Consider the following 16,077-nt stretch of genomic DNA (forward strand, 5'->3'; position numbering starts at 1 on the left):
TGCGGGTTTGGCAACTTGCTGACTGGTCGATTTTGGTAGTTCGAAGTCTTTCTTTGACGGAACCCGAGACCCCATTCAATATGTTACCGTCCAAGGCAGGGAATCGCAGACTGGTATTGTGTCCAGGCGACGTGCAAAACCTCTCCGTGACCCGGGCAGGTACCGCTATCGAAAGCGCAAGGAATCGTGGGCGTCTTTGTGTGTTCCGAGCGAGTTCAGGCGGGATGTTTGCTGTTGCTGAGGTATGTATGCTGATCGAGGACAAAGGGCTAATTGTGGGTTTCTGTATAATACCTCGAGGCTTCTGACCTCATCATTTCCTGTTGGCGATCCGACGGGGTCCTTATCCTCGATAAGTTATGTGGAGGACATCCAACGTAGACCGGTGGCACGAGTCAGGGCGAGAAGTGAAGGGTACCTCGACGTCTTATATTCGGATTAAGCTTGCTCCTCCTCCCTACACACAAGGGATGAAGTAGTTGTGCAATGCCCTTTGGGCGATCTCGGCTTGACGCCGTTCCATCACGGCCAGCAGCTGTCGACGAGAGAAACGGGCTAAGCAGAGTGACTTGCAGGTACATGTGTCTACATCGTCGGCCTCCAAAAGTCGCGAGAAGCGACCAACCGCAGAGGTGGCTCAGTAAGCCCGTGCCTAGAGGTGTGGAATGCTATGCCTGGAGGTGCTAGCAGCCAGTTGACAGGCCTCGCACGTAACCGTGAGAGAGAAGCCCACTAAGTTGCGCCAAGCAGGCCCTCTATGTATTATTTGTGCATCGTAAGCACAACTCAGCTTACCCCTGCCACCGGTTTTGGACAAATCGGGCACATGCACTCTAATGCTTGCACAAACTTGCAGGCGGAATGTAACCACTCCGTCTCTAATGCGCGAACGGTATTGAACTGACGAAGAACCCCGCCGTACTGTTGTTGAGCCCTTAATAGGAGGAGGACCGGCCGAACTGTTAACGCCGAATTCCCGTAGTCGCCAGAGGTTGTCCTAAATTTGTATCTTGCTCACCAGCAGAACGGACGTGGTTTCTGAGGCCGGAAATTTGAAAGAAAAAAACATCGAGCCTCGGCTTCGCTGAGGCTGTGTCTGTACATGTGTATGTGCATATATGGTGCTGTCGCCGTTCTGAATCTGAGCCGGCTATTGGCCACGTTTGTGGTCTTCGATTAGATCGACCACAACCTCGCACGCACGCCACTCATCCTAGGCGGTAACAAGACGTGTTCTTATTCGCATCCCACATTTGATACTATTTCCAGGTTCATAATTTCCCCGCCCCAAACTTCCCAAGTGCCATCGATATGACATTTAGGGATTGCCGTATCCTAGGGAATGGGAGATACTTCTCCCGCGCCTATGTGCGAGCATGCTTGCATGGATACTACCGTACCACATACACACGCTGCGTGCATATATATACATACCTATCTTAATTCTGCCCATGTATGGGATGCTGATGATAGCTAAAGCTCTCCATGATCCCACGTTTCTCGTAGAGAAGTAGGATTCAGCATCATCGTGACGCACGTCTACATACGCTCATATCAAGCTCGGAATGTGGCACTTTTTTTTTCTTCTCTCTGGTTTTTCAGCTTGGTGGAGCAACCCTGTCAGCATCAATACTGTGGAGTATATACCCATCTAGCTAGAACTGAGTCTGCGAGTCCTCGGCTCGTTACGGCGATCGTTGATGCACATAGACAAGCGGCGGCATTTTCTAATACCTGCCCAAGTTAGATCCCAGGTGGAACGCCGCCAAGCGCCTACCCCTGTCGCGTTTCCAGGGGATTTGCAGACTTCAGCATTCCCACACACCTGTACGTGTATATCCATATTTACTATACATGCAGCTTCTCTCTACTTATACATATGAGGGTTGCGTATCCCGGGGGGTTGTTATCAATGATCGTTTTTCGACTGGGAACCAAACATGGGAAAAGGAAAATTAGCAGCCTTACCAGCGCCGATGCTCTCACAATTTCCAAGAGTTATAAAATGCTACAAAATTTCCCACGCAGCCCAGGTTGCAATTGTGTCGCGAAATAGTCGTCAGGCCCGCTATAGGTTGTCCCCACCATTACTACATTGTGTGAAGCGCGATGATAGCTGATGCCGGGCTTCAACAGACCCCGAAGCCCGCACCACAATAAAAAAAAATTTTAAAATAAAATAGCAATTGGTACGATCTCACCGCTCTATACAGATATCGGTTCTAGTTAGAAAATACGGGTACATCTCTCGGCGCACGTGCAACGTGCACAAGCGCATGAAAGAGTTCTGCGGGTACCGCTTGATGATAGCTTCAGTTTACAAGTTGGAAGAAAAAAAGAGGGCGAAGTGGGGTAGATGGAAACGACTGCCCGTGACCTGAGCCACTCGATGGCTTTCTGTAACACACACTGCCGGTAGCACAGACATACATAGATTATTGGCCAAAAAAGAAAAGGGTGATCCGTAAGGAGAACGACCGTCTCCAGGACCCACAACACCGTTTTCCTATTACGGTGCAGCCACATTGGGAAAGGGGGCGTGTCGGTGCGGATGGTGATGTGCATGAGCCGAGCCCAGGGGCTGAGAATGCATTTCGTATATGTGCACACAGATGCAAATACATCATGTGTAATGCGTGCGTTACAGTTGTGAGCAGAATTGGACATAGCCCGAGAACCTGGGGGAGACGGGAGAGACATGACCCTCCGACGCGGCGCCGTTGTGTAGGTTAGGTACCCAGAGATACCTAGGTAGGTAGACACCCGATGTAGGCGCCTTACGGTGATACACGGCGGATCCTGACGATCGGAGCTCGGCTGCGGCTTGGCAAGGTCGAGCTGGCTCGCTCTCCGAGCTCCCCTTGCCGAGATTCTCAAGGCCCAGGTACCGCCTACGTACCTATCTGTACTCAGAAACCGTCTGGGACAAGTTCCGTCTTTTTACTGGTGTACATGCGTAACACACGTATGATGTGTGCGCATAATATGTAGCAGAGGCTCTGTGACTGGCCCTCCTCTTGTCGCTATGTTTTGGAGGAGGGGAAATCCGCAATCGTCTCGAGATTCGGCTTTATCATGGTAAGTCCACGGGCAAATCTTCTTCGCTCCCCATTTCACCAACTAGAAGAGAAGGGATGCAGGCCAACAAGCGTCCGGCAGACAGCCCTACACGCAGCTCTGCAGCCCTGCCTAGCCCTGCCCGGTGTGACGAGGGAGGTAGCTAGCTGTTCTCGAACTAACAAGACGGTCGCTAGAGCAGGGAAACTGGCTGTTACGTGATGCTCGACGAGCTACCTACCTACCTACCTAGGTAGTATATATGCACGTATGTACCTACAGCATGTGCGCACGATAGTGTGCATTGTATGATTCTCTCCGCATACAGGGGACAGCAAGTGGTGAGCATGGACTTAAGACGGGAATGGAGATCAGTGCTGGACCTCGGTGATTGCACAGTACATGTATTATCACCGCCGAGGGTGACACAGATTGGCGAGTTGCGGGAGTGACAGCTTACAGCATCGGTACCTGGTAGTACCTACCTACAACACACCCCCTCTTGAGCTGCCTCTTATCCCGGCGCGTCGCAGGCTATGTACGTGGGTACACTCAGACAAACCCGGCCACGAGCCAAACCCGGTCGCCGTTCCATGCGCCAAACTGGCGCCCCCGAGCTCCGATCTCTTGCACCTACATACAATACATAGGTACATCCAACGAGACCAGTGAGCGATGGTCGCACAAGGTTGTTGGCTCATCGACGCTGTGCGCGGGCGCAACGTGCATATATAAATATGCGTGTTATGTAAGTATGTAGGTATCACTCCCGTTCTATCAGACGAACGGTCGGCCGGACAGTCTAGTCCGTCCGTCGTCTCCTCGACGTCCGGGTAATAGACAAAATAATTTACGCACCGCCTTTCCCGAGGTTTTTAGTCGTAGGCCAAACCGGAGCTGTATTCTTTATCGAGGTCGCCAGCACCTACTTAGTGCGTTGTCGGCGGTGGTCATGCCGATTCCATACAGCTTTAGCTCGGACAACGGGTCCTGACAAAGGCAAGGGAGGGCGCATCGCATCCAGTCGACGGAAGGGGAAATTTTTCGATTCACGCGGTAACCGTCTTAGCCGCTACGCAACTAGTCCGTGGTTAATGTCGCCGGCACCGGAGACTTTCCGGCATGGTGGTGAAGATCCCCCATCTCAAGCGCATGCTGCCGGGTAGTACCCAGGTAGCTAGGAGAAGCTGAGAGGGAGTAAGGCGATGGCAAGACCACTCAGGCCCCACAAGAGAGGAATAAGAATGGGCTCTGCGACTCCACTAGAGCTTGTTTCAATAGCGTCAAGCAGGTAAGATTTCTACAGCTTCGCCGGAGTCTTCCCGCGCCCCTTTTCTACTTGCCACGACTTCGCCGAATCATTGCCGAACTACGGGACGAATCGCTACCGTGCACGGCGCGGCGAGCGAAACCCCGCCAGCACGTAGGGCCCGCCTCCCAGCGTCGCCTCTTTCTCGGCTCCCGAGGTCCTCAGGCGTAGCTTTCTCGCGGACTCTTTTAACTTCGGGCTTACCTCGACCAACCTTCGGGAGCAGGGATGGAGAGGGGCATCGTGAACAATTCTTGGGTCCGCAACACCTCTTATCAATAATAGGGGCTGACAGGGGAGGGGGGGGGGGGCAACCCGAATATTTTACGTTATAGACATGCTAGTTAAGCTCCTGTCTCTACCGATCATCGTCCCGCCGCATCTCAGATCATAGATAACACACGATGCCGTCGAACCATGGCAGACGAACGGCCAGGCGCCCATGCTTCCTCCTTATGCAGGTCGTCTCCTTCTTTGTCTAAATATGGTCCTGTTCCTATGCCCCTCTCAATGCAAGAAGCCCACACCTCTTTTTCTGTAATTTCCAGGGCCATGGTCGGGCTAACCAAGAATAGATGCCCGCCCTATCTCACTAGGTGCGTACGCTTGTCCTGTCACTGCTTTCTGTCGTCGATATTCCGCTGCTAATATATCCGGCACTCAACCTTCTACTGGAGTAGGACCATGTAGCAATCGTGCCAAGTTCTACAGAGGAGGTATGCCGAATCGCCTCTATCGTAATTTTATGTTGTATACCTGCCTCGAAGCTCCCGGGACAGGGTCAACTCCATTACCTAGGAGACTCGCTGGGACTGAAAGGCGTAGAGGCATCAGTAGGTGTTATAGCGCATTGATGGGAAAAGCCTCGAAATCTAAGAACGGTGCCCAAATGACCGGTACTGGGTAAGGCGCCTGGTAGAGGCTATCGGAAATCATCGAGACCATGCGGAAATACCATATCCGGACCGATGAGTCTCAGGAGGTAGGTGAATGAGCCTTGTTTTTTTTTTTTTTTTGATAATATACAGCTTCACACCAGTCAGAGTTCCCTTATATCATAGAAATGCCATACGAGGCAGCGATGGTTAAATGCAATATTACGGCCGCAAATAATCATACGTGTGATCAACGCCGATGACAGAGACTCCGTAGCCAAGGGAACTAGATTCCGTGCGTATTCTGACCTCGTTAGAGGGCACGCCTCAGCGCAACTTATTATATAGTTAAACCCCGCCGAAACAGGTAGGCCGTTACTTTCTAGAATGGTGTGCGTGCCAGTGCCCTGGTGATATGCTTTATATAATATCCTAGACCCTTCCTATTGACCTCAAACAGTATATACCAAGTGCGTCAGCATACCGCCTAGGTAAGCCGGCAAAGCGTTCGTCTCCCAAGAGTTAATTAAACGGTGGCCACCTAGTGATATTGGTGACTTCACAGTGGTAGCTGGCCTCATTAGTTATCCCTGGTATAGTAAACATATCTGATCTTGATTTTCATTATATAACGGGTTCATTGCTAGAATTTAGGAAGAAAGTCTCATATGTTTATTCCTTAAAACCTGTCATCCTGGAAGAAAGTGCTCTAGATTAGATTGTATCGTAGCCCTAGCCTGTCGATTTTCTATAAGTGGCAATATGTGTCTTTACGGTCGAGCTGCAATAAGATAAGTGTCACAAGCAGTTTGGAAGTAAGCCTCCGATTGTCGTGACTGAGCTAGTAATATCGTTTGACTTGAGTTACAAATATCTAAGTATATATTAACAATCAGCTTGTGGGACATGGAATCCCCGAAACGCAGTCGAGGTGGAGCTACCGGCAACGAATATCTCCTACGAAATCTAAGGACTGGAAGAAGTCACAGCATAAGCATAAAGAACTTGAAGAATTAATACAACAATGTATTAAGTCATGGCTACGATGCAAACGTAAGGATTCATTTTTGCCTCCTTGGGTGTAAGTTTCGGGCTCCCTAAGTTGCAGTTGAGATTATTTACACACGACAGTGGCGCAGCCAGCGCAGGCCTGTGCTGTCCTGTGCAGAGGTGTTTAGCGCCTGTGTCGGCGTGTTTAGCGCCTGTGCTCGCCCCGAAATATGACATCGGATTGGCAGGGGCAAAAATGACAGGATTCGTCTTTTATAACAAAACGTTGATCCCTAGCTATGGGGTAGAATACACTCTATATTAATCCCTTGATATTGTGCAAGCAGCTGCTCTATTCTATGTCATCTTTCTGCATAGAATCTCTGCTCTTCACATCGAAGATGCTAACTACCTAACGAATAGGTTAATCGAGCGAGTCTGTTGGGCCGTATACCTATTCTCTATTATCATGTAGCTAAGCTGTATCCACGACAAGTATGTTTTCAATAGATCTGATATGCTACAATGCCCCTTTCCCCCAACCCTCCTGTAGTCCTCAGGTACCTATTGTTCAACGATCTAGGCATAGGCCACGACCAACTACTCGGCGATAGAAGCACCGGGTTTATTTTGCTATTTGTCATACGTGACTTGCAAGCTGGGGCATATTCTGGGATACCTACTCACAGGGTATGGCCCTTGATCTAATGGAGTCTCAAGCCCTCCCGGGAACGTCTTGACATCTCTTAGTGTGCCATCAATGACAGGTTACCTTGATACCCCTTACCTCACGCGTGTATTGTCCCTTATCATTCTCGATTCTCTTCTCTATGTACCCACTTCTTCGACTTCAGTCACATATGAAATGCTGGTTTTGTGTATTACTCTGCGGTCGACCGGCCCTCGCATCTGCGACATTCGATCCGGCAGCGTTTGGCACTTTAGACGCTAGACCTACTGCCTTCAGCTTGCCATATTCGTCAATACCTGTGGTAGGTGGGACTGCTCAGCTCCAGCGTCTCCTTCTACGGATGAGCGTAAGCCGGTCGATATCCGAAAGTAATTAGTTCTTTTCCAACAGGGTGTGCACGTTGAACACGTTCTAGACGCTGCCGAGCACCAGTATAGGACCAACATACACCCCGGGCACAAAGACCATCGAGAACAGGGGGATCTGCCACCGTGGGGTATTTTCGACGGCTATTCTATCTTACCTGTTCCTTCATAGTTGCTTCGACTTGATGTATGCGGACGTTAACGAGCCGTAGAACGCCTATTCTATGCATTTGATGTACATTAAGCAAGCCCCTTGATTCCGTGATAGATGGTGCGCTTAGGAGAGATAGGTGCCTCATATATTACGTCCTAGGTGCCTAAAGTACCTACATAACTTATGTTAAAATTTAACTTAAACAACTCAATTCATATTAGATAGAGGCAGGTAGGTACCTTCCTACTACGGTCCCTACGTTCAATGGTGGTTAGGAGATAGATAGGTACCTCTCTAGCCTAGGTACCTCGTACTTAACCTAACCCACTATGCATATAGGGAGTTTATTACTTATACGGCTTAATGGGCACCTATCCACCCAACGTTATGTACTCTCTTTCTCTGTCCACTCGCATCGTGCTTATTACCTAAGGTGACTCTCCATTCCTTCCTAGGTAAGGTCCGCATATGTAAGCCGAGTACCTACCTCATACCTAAGGTACCTGAGGAGGTACGTAATATACCTAGGTAGGTACCTTGTATGTATGTGAGGTATACATATATATAGGTACCATACAGGGAGGGGGGGGTCTATGGACAGTATGTCAGCCATAGAGTCGGGGTACCGACACGGTAACAAAATCTAGTAAGGGTTACCTTAGCTAGTTATTCTTTCGGAAGGGCTAAAAGAATTACAGCAAGGGTCGCGGTACCGACCTTATTACCTTTCCTTCTTATAATTTCAGGATGGTTTTTATAACTGCGTAAGAACCAATGTCCAGACGGATATAATGTCTATATATTCCATAGGTACCTACCTATCTACCTACCTACCTACCTACCTACCTACCTAAACCACCTACCTACCTAGACCTATTGTCTTCATCTTTTTTCTACAAAACACCATGATCTACTATAGATATCTTCGAACCTATCTGCGAACCTATCTACGAACCTATCTACGAACCTATCTGCGAACCTATCTACGAACCTATCTGCGAACCTATGGGAGCTAGTTCGCGCGCGTGGAATCTATCTATCTTCGAACCTATCTTCGAACCTATGGGAGCTAGTTCGCACATGGAATCTATCTATCTTCGAACCTATCTACGAACCTATCTACGAACTTATGAACCTATCTACGAACCTATGAACCTATCTACGAACCTATGAACCTATCTACGAACCTATCTACGAACCTATAAGAGCTAGTTCAGGCGTATGGAATCTATCTATCTTCGAACCTATGGGAGCTAGTTCGCGTATAGAATCTATCTATCTTCGAACCTATTTACGAACCTATCTACGAACCTATCTACGAATCTATAGGAGCTAGTTCGCGTACATGGAATCTATCTATCTATCTTCGAACCTATAAGAGCTAGTTTAGGCGTATGGAATCTATCTATCTTCGAACCTATAGGAGCTAGTTCGCGCGTAGAATCTATCTATCTATCTTCAAACCTATCTTCGAACCTATAAGAGCTAGTTCGCGCGTGGAATCTATCTATCTTCGAACCTATCTACGAACCTATCTTCGAACCTATCTATGAACCTATCTACGAACCTGTGAGAGCCAGTTCGCGCGTAGAATCTATCTATCTTCGAACCTATCTACGAACCTATAGGAGCTAGTTCGCGTACGTAGAATCTATCTATCTATCTTCGAACCTATCTTCGAACCTATAGGAGCCAGTTCGCGCGCGTAGAATCTATCTATCTTCGAACCTATGGGAGCTAGTTCGCGCGTGGAATCTATCTATCTTCGAACCTATGGGAGCTAGTTCGCGCGTGGAATCTATCTATCTTCGAACCTATGGAAGAGGTAGGTAGGTAGGAGGTTAGAGAGGTAGGTAACAGACGTAAAAGATACAAAGGTACAAAGGTACGTACTTAGTAACATAGAGGTAACCGGGTAATCCTATAGAATGTACCTTTTTTTAAAATAAAGACATTATATCCGGATGGTAACTATGTCGGGAAATGATAATAATATCAGCCTAAAGTTTAACTCACTCTTATTACGAGGCAGACACTATGTCCAGTCATAGAAAGGGTTGCTAACATAGTATCAATAGACCCCCCCCTCCCTATATGGTAGGTACCTTCTAGATACCTCCAGATGGGTATGAGATTGGCTTCCATCATACATAGGTACCTACACGTACATCCCTACCCACAACCTACCTACCTCGATCAAGCGAGCTTCCATTTGGTAGAGAAATACCTACCTCTTACTTAGCCAACCTAAGTCCCGTCTCCATCCTCTTCCTCCTCATCCTCCTCCTCTTTTTCCCTCTCTCCCTCTCTATATCTTGGGATCCCATACCTGTGGGCCAATTGCGACGTCTAAAATTCATATGGACGGCGTTGCTTGAGAGACTGGGCGGGGCATTCACGGTTGGACCAAATACTCACAATCGATTCTCTGCTGCCAGCTATCATCGCGATCGGCAAAGGCAATGTAAGCCTGCTGGTGCCCGTAGCCCAACGCATGGCCCGCACTATCTTGGGAACTCTACGTGAGCACGGCTTGTAGGAGGAGTCCGGGTCGAGATTTGCCTTTGTCTGCCCGTCCTCTCCAGGCCAAGCACACAAGCCCACGAACCCCACCACTTAAGTATTGCTTGCATCGGCTAGCCTACCAAAAACAATATGATGTCGGCACAGCTCCAGCAGCCTTCTAAGGCGGGAGGACAGCTCTCTGGACCCCGTTGCGACTCAGATGACGTGCCCGTACCGACCCCGGTGGTGCCGGACCAATTGGCTTCCGCCGCCGGCCCTATGAGGAACCGTGCTGGAGCCAGCCCGAGTCCTTTCGTGAGGGCACATTCCGACACCTTGGTAACCTGGCAGCCGCTCGACCATGATACTGTTAGCCGAGCCAATAGAGAGAACAAGCTGATATTCCTCAGCATCGGATTCCTCGCCTCCCACTGTAGGTCTACGAAGGCTGCCCTGTCCTCGAGCTTAACATTAACACCGTTTTCCTAGACTGCCATCTCACGAGGCAAGAATCTTTTTCTCACCCTAAAGTCGCTTCCTTAATAAACGAAAATTTTGTGCCTATTCTAATCGATCGGGAGGAGAGGCCTGACCTCGACAACATATATATGAGCTACAACCAGTCCCTGAGCGGCAGTGGGGGCTGGCCGTTAAATGTCTTCCTCACCCCAGACTTGGAACCAGTCTTCAGCGGAACATATTGGGCAGCGCCTGGTGTTCAGGATAATGTTGTAGCGGGGAACGAAGGGGGCGAGAAGCCTCTCGACTGGCTAGTTGTGATTCAGAAAGTCCTCGATTCATGGTTGAACGAAGAGTCCCGAGTCCGTGAAGAAGCCAAGAAGATGGTGGTTGAGTTGGGCCATATCTCAGCGGAGGGAACCTTGAACCACGAACCAAATGGACTTTTGCCGCCGCCTCTGGCGCCTACCCAAGTAGAAACAAGTACTTCACCGCCGAGCTGTTCCCGTGAAGTTCAGGGTGAAGTCGACTTGGACCAGATCGAGGAAGCCTACGAACGCATCACGAGGAATTTCGATCCTATGTTCGGTGGTTTCGGTCGCGAGGACAAGTTCTTGACTCCAGCAAAGCTCTCCCTGCTGTTAAGGATCGTTAAATTCCCGAAAGTCGTCCAAGATATAGTTGGGCCAAATGATTGCGCCTACATTAGTGGTATGGGCTTACACACTCTTCGGCGCATTGCAAGCGGCGCGATCCACGACCATATAGGGGGTGGCTTTCACCGGTATTCTATCACGAGGGACTGGTCGTTGCCGGCTTTTGAGAAGATGCTCATAGACAATGCTCTACTGCTTGGGCTTTTCCTGGATGCCTGGCTGACTGCCGGGCCCACCCCTAATGGCGAATTTGCCGACGTGGTTACCGAGATCGCCGACTACATCATCAGCGATAGGTTACTATCGCCACAGGGCGGCTTTTTCACTAGTGAAGCCGCGGATTCATCTCACCGAAAGGGAGATAAAGTCGCACGGAACGGGGCGTATTACTTATGGACTAGAAGGGAGTTCGACGCCGTCGTAGGCGACGAACAAGAGAGTATGATTGCTGCCGCATACTGGAACGTGCAGGAACACGGCAATGTGGACCGTGAATACGACCCCCACGACGAATTTCTCAACCAGAATGTCCTTCATATCGTAAAGAACTCCACCCGATTGAGCAAGCATCTTGCGGTCTCCGAAGATGAGGTCAAACGTTGCATTAACGCGGCAAGGGAGAAGCTCCGCTCACATCGACAGAAGGAACGGGTTCAGCCAGACGTTGATACGAAAATTGTGGCATCGTACAACGGCATGGCAATCGCGGCTCTGGCGCGAGCGGCGTTAGCTATCCGCCATACCCAAGATACGGTGTCTGAGCGAGTGCAGAAGTACTTGAGGGCAGCCAAAAATGCGGCTTCGTTTATTCGAAGGGAGCTTTGGGATGACAAGAAGAGAATTCTCTACCGAGTTTATTCCGACGGCCGCTGCAATATTGAAGCCCTAGCCGAGGACTACGCGTATCTGATCGAAGGGCTCATAGAGCTATATCAAAGCACAGCTGAGGAGCTATGGCTAGAATGGGCCGACGAGTTACAAGCTCTGCAAATCAAACTTTTCTACGACAACCCTACTCCCCAGCCCACGACGGCCAACGCGAGATGCGGAGCCTTCTACTCGACTGCGCTGGGAGCACCATTTACACTGCTCCGAATCAAAGATGCTATGGATACCTCGCAGCCATCCGTTAACGCCGTATCCGTGTCAAATCTGTTTAGGCTAGGCGGGTTGTTGGGCGACGAGAAGTATACTTATCTAGCGAAGGAAAGCTTGAACGCGTTTGGTGTTGAGATGCTTGAGCACCCTAACCTCTTCCCGGGCCTGTTATGCGGGGTCGTCCCTTGGAGGTTAGGTGGACGCCATTGGATCTCAGTCGGAGACAATCCCGCACAGCTGGCTGCATTCTACAGAGCGCCCCGCGCCGCCCTGTTCACGATTCGCTTCCACGATCCGCAGAATACGGATACTTGGCTGAACAAGCGAGACCCAAGGTCGATCGGCTTTCCCCAACAACGAAATGTCTATGCTCCGCGTTTGGACGGCACGTATCGGGAGATAAACAGCTCCGACGTTGCCCAGGTCTAGCTATCTTCCGTGGATACTCTCGGTGGCGGGGAAGTAGTTGCTGGCATCTTGTCACACACACGAAGATAACGATGGTGACGGCTTATTATCTGCTCATTCAAATTCTTATGTGGGCCGGGGCAGCGGCGGTGTACGTCCTCATATATGTATGCATATTGTAGATAGGCGTGTGTACGCAGGCATGCGTGTATGGGTAGGGTGGGAGTTCTGCAGCTTTCAGCATCGGTAGGCGATTTGCATCCCCCCTCCCCCTCCTAAAAGTCAGGGGTAACATGAAATCCGGCGCCTATGAGTTTGCTAGTTCGTCTTAGTGCCGCTGCTTCTGTCAGAAAGATTAATATCAGTGCGGGAAGAACATAATATAAGACTCTTGTTGCAGTGTACCTCTAAGACATATTTATACGCTTAAATGTCCGAAGTAGAGAAGTAATATTCGCGATGGTAAGGAATATCTTTTAAATGTGGCGCTAGACTCGCCTGGCTGGCTAGCCCCTGCTGCTCCATCATTCTTTGGGGTCGCCTGCGCGCCTTGGGTAGCTAGATATACTCGAATATTGGTAGGGGCATCGTGGCGGACTGTTGGCGCCTCTCTAAGTATCCTTCTTCACGCGGGGAAGCCGATCGCGACCGGCAGCGTTGGCAAGAGCGCGGCGCAGTTTGGCTTGTCTTCTCCTGTATCATTTCGGGGGTATCTATTCTACACCTTAGTCTCGAACCAGGGACGCAGTTCGCCTTCTCGAATATCAAAAGACAACGACAACGACGGTCGATAGCTCCAAGTGCGAACCCGAACTTTGGGCGCTAACGCGAGCCTCGGAAACCTCTCTTGGCGGAACCCCCCCCTGGCAATCCTGATTCTGCGATTCCATCGTCTACCCGAATCCTCTGCCCCTCGACCAAAGATGATGGACGTGACATCCACTAGAATTTTATAGATGACATTAGGATTTCTGCGGCTAATCGGATGGTCGTGATTGTGGCCCTCGCCGCAATCAAGCTTGGGATTAAACTGCTGCCGCCGTCGGCATCAATCGAAATGGGCGAACTGTCTGCTGATACGCGAGGACGAAACGGACGGGGCCTCGATGGATGCTTCACTATGTGAATACCATCGTTATCTCTTTCATGTCTTGTTGACGTTACCCCCAATTGTGGGTTTTCGGTTCATCAAGTTGCCGAAGAATTTAGCTAGTGTATCCGTGTCCACTTGCGGGCCGGCTTCTTCGAGTTGAGACTCGTCGTCGACACCGTGGAGCTCCGGAGATTGACCGTAAGCCTGGCGGTCCTGGTAATATGTTAGTACCCATTTAAGAAACTGCCATGAAAGAGTGGTATGTATACCTTAAGCCGCTGAACCATGTCGTCAGCGTCCACCTGAATACCGCCCATGTTGAACTGTACTGGCCCAATGTGGTCGCTAATCATGTCATCGGTTGCACCCTGGGCAAACGTAGTGTCCTTGCCGGCTTTCTCGTCCGCCTTCTTTTGTTGCTCGAGCCGCTCTAGTTGGTTTACGAGGAACGCTTGGGTATCGACTGATGGAACCTCTAATTTGCTAGTATCACTGTTTCCTTGTGCCAGCTGCAATGCGTCTAGGCTGGTGTCTTGAACCTGTCCCTCATACTGTACCACTGATGATCCTTCAGGCTCGGCCGATCTGTTTGCTTCACCTTGCATCTGGTGGTCAGTGGCGTTCGGGTCGTCACTTTTTATCGTCGGGAAAGACTGATCGAGATCTATTGACCAGCCGTCGCTGACGCTCTCCACGTCAAAACCATCACGCAGTACTCGGATCTTACCCCAAGAGTCCCAGTTGGGGGGCACCACAATTTTGTCGCGGTCGATGACGTTGGCCTTCAAGGGAGAGCGCTTTAGTAAAGAGTGAATCCCGAGACTAGCGTGGATGAGGCTTTGTAGGGGCGATATCATCGACGGTGTTGTGTAAATAAGAGACGCTCCGTCTAGTCGAGTGTTAGCGAGGGACGAAATTAAAAGTTGAACATCGGGGACGTACGCCTCAACAGAACTGTTCTTAGATATTGCAGAACGAGGTCGAACTTCTCTTCCTTCCACCCTTGATTTTTTTCCAAGTAATCTATCCTCTCGGACTTGGGCGAAGGTGTTAGCGTCGCAAACAGGCATGGAGCTAGGCGAACTCACGTTCTGGCAGACGACGCAGAGTGGAAAGCCCAGTGCGTCTTCCCACTCCCCCGGCCCCAAGGGAAGGGCAACATCTCCCTCTGCAGCGACGACACCGGAACCGTCCAAGTTCACTGACCCGCCCGTTCGGCCGCGATCTCTCCAGCCGATCATGACCTCTTTCATCGTTTCTATGCATTCGGGGCCGAGTGACATGATGACGGTTCGCAACAGTAGCAGCCATTCACGCAACTGACGCATCCATAGCCAAGGTTGTGACCAGTCGAGTAGTATTACTATTAGCGTATTCGGAATGGATTGTGGAGTCAGGAGCGGCCTTATGAGGGAAGTAAAGGTAGGCGCCGGGCTGGTGAGAAGGTACAGGGATATGCGTGCTAGGATGTCTGCGACCTCGGTCAGCGCTGGGCGGAATATTCGCCATCGTGAGTGGCGATGGACAAACCCTCTTGATCTGCGTCTAGGACGTTGTAGTACGTGTATCCGAGAGCGAAGCTATTAGCGATCGGGGGAATCTTGTGGTTGTTGTGGTCCAGATTCCTCCGTCCATCGTTGCTCGATAGGCCTTCAAGGAAATCTCGCTGCGACTCGACGGTGCCCCCTGAATACTTGGTCAGCCGGGTCAAATCTCGAGGAGGAATTGTCGAGGAAGTGATCCCGTACCGAGGACTAGCAGATTCTTTTCTGGTAGTCTCTTGCCGCTGGCGACAGAGTCGAGCATAGAGCTCCACATGTCCTTCTTTTGGTCATCCTTCTTTCCCTCCGAGCCGGTACCGACCGAGGTGCTCGTATACGTGGAGAACCTATTTGAATTGACTATCATGTTTGACTCTCGTGGATCGGGAGCATTGGGAAAGGGCGGGATGCGCTCGGAAGACACCAGGTAACCAAGCTGCGATGGATGGTCAGAGCCTTAAAACGCGTGTTAAGGCTGGCCCCCTGGCCCGAACGCGTTGGGAATGGCGAACGTCGACCAGATGAATGATGCTAGATGAATTGTGCCACCGAGACTTTCTTCTTTTGTGGTTTTGTAAAACGATGCAACGAAATATTAACGAAGAAGCATAGAGGCGGGGGCGTCGTGGGGAACTAGTAAAAATTCGAGCTCGAAATAGGTGTCTGAATTCCTTCCAGCACGAAACAAAAAGACGTCGCCCATCACTACGCATCCAATCTCCCTTGATGCTTCAAGCATGACACAGACCCGGAGATTTGGCGGCTTCAGTATTTCGGCTTAATTAGGCCACCATCACGGTCCGACGTTTCCCCAGGTAGGGAGTTCCTGCGTCGGGTCGCCGTTGTTTGCCCAATGGGGGGCCACTCCAGCGGTGG

At 50.3% G+C, this 16,077-nt stretch overlaps 2 protein-coding genes across 2 annotated transcripts; one reads left to right on the forward strand and one right to left on the reverse strand.

The window, feature by feature from the left end:
* Positions 1-9,521: 9,521 nt before the first annotated feature.
* Positions 9,522-12,963, forward strand: GGS23DRAFT_579605 (uncharacterized protein). The gene is made up of 2 exons (XM_051517068.1): positions 9,522-10,379; positions 10,436-12,963. Exons 1-2 carry the CDS (start codon positions 10,097-10,099, stop codon positions 12,586-12,588), a joined length of 2,436 nt encoding a protein of 811 aa, XP_051369341.1. The 5' UTR covers positions 9,522-10,096; the 3' UTR covers positions 12,589-12,963.
* Positions 12,964-13,320: 357 nt separating this feature from the next.
* GGS23DRAFT_217802 (putative motor protein) lies at positions 13,321-15,767 on the reverse strand. The gene is made up of 6 exons (XM_051511949.1): positions 15,409-15,767; positions 15,191-15,346; positions 14,749-15,131; positions 14,603-14,696; positions 13,930-14,549; positions 13,321-13,873 (listed from the first exon to the last, which is right to left on the reverse strand). The coding sequence occupies exons 1-6, from the start codon at positions 15,566-15,568 to the stop codon at positions 13,712-13,714; spliced, it is 1,575 nt and encodes a 524-aa protein (XP_051369342.1). The 5' UTR covers positions 15,569-15,767; the 3' UTR covers positions 13,321-13,711.
* Between the last annotated feature and the right edge of the window lie 310 nt (positions 15,768-16,077).

Source organism: Durotheca rogersii (assembly GCF_024521655.1).
Source record: "Durotheca rogersii strain YMJ 92031201 chromosome Unknown GGS23scaffold_22, whole genome shotgun sequence".
NCBI lineage: Eukaryota > Fungi > Ascomycota > Sordariomycetes > Xylariales > Xylariaceae > Durotheca > Durotheca rogersii.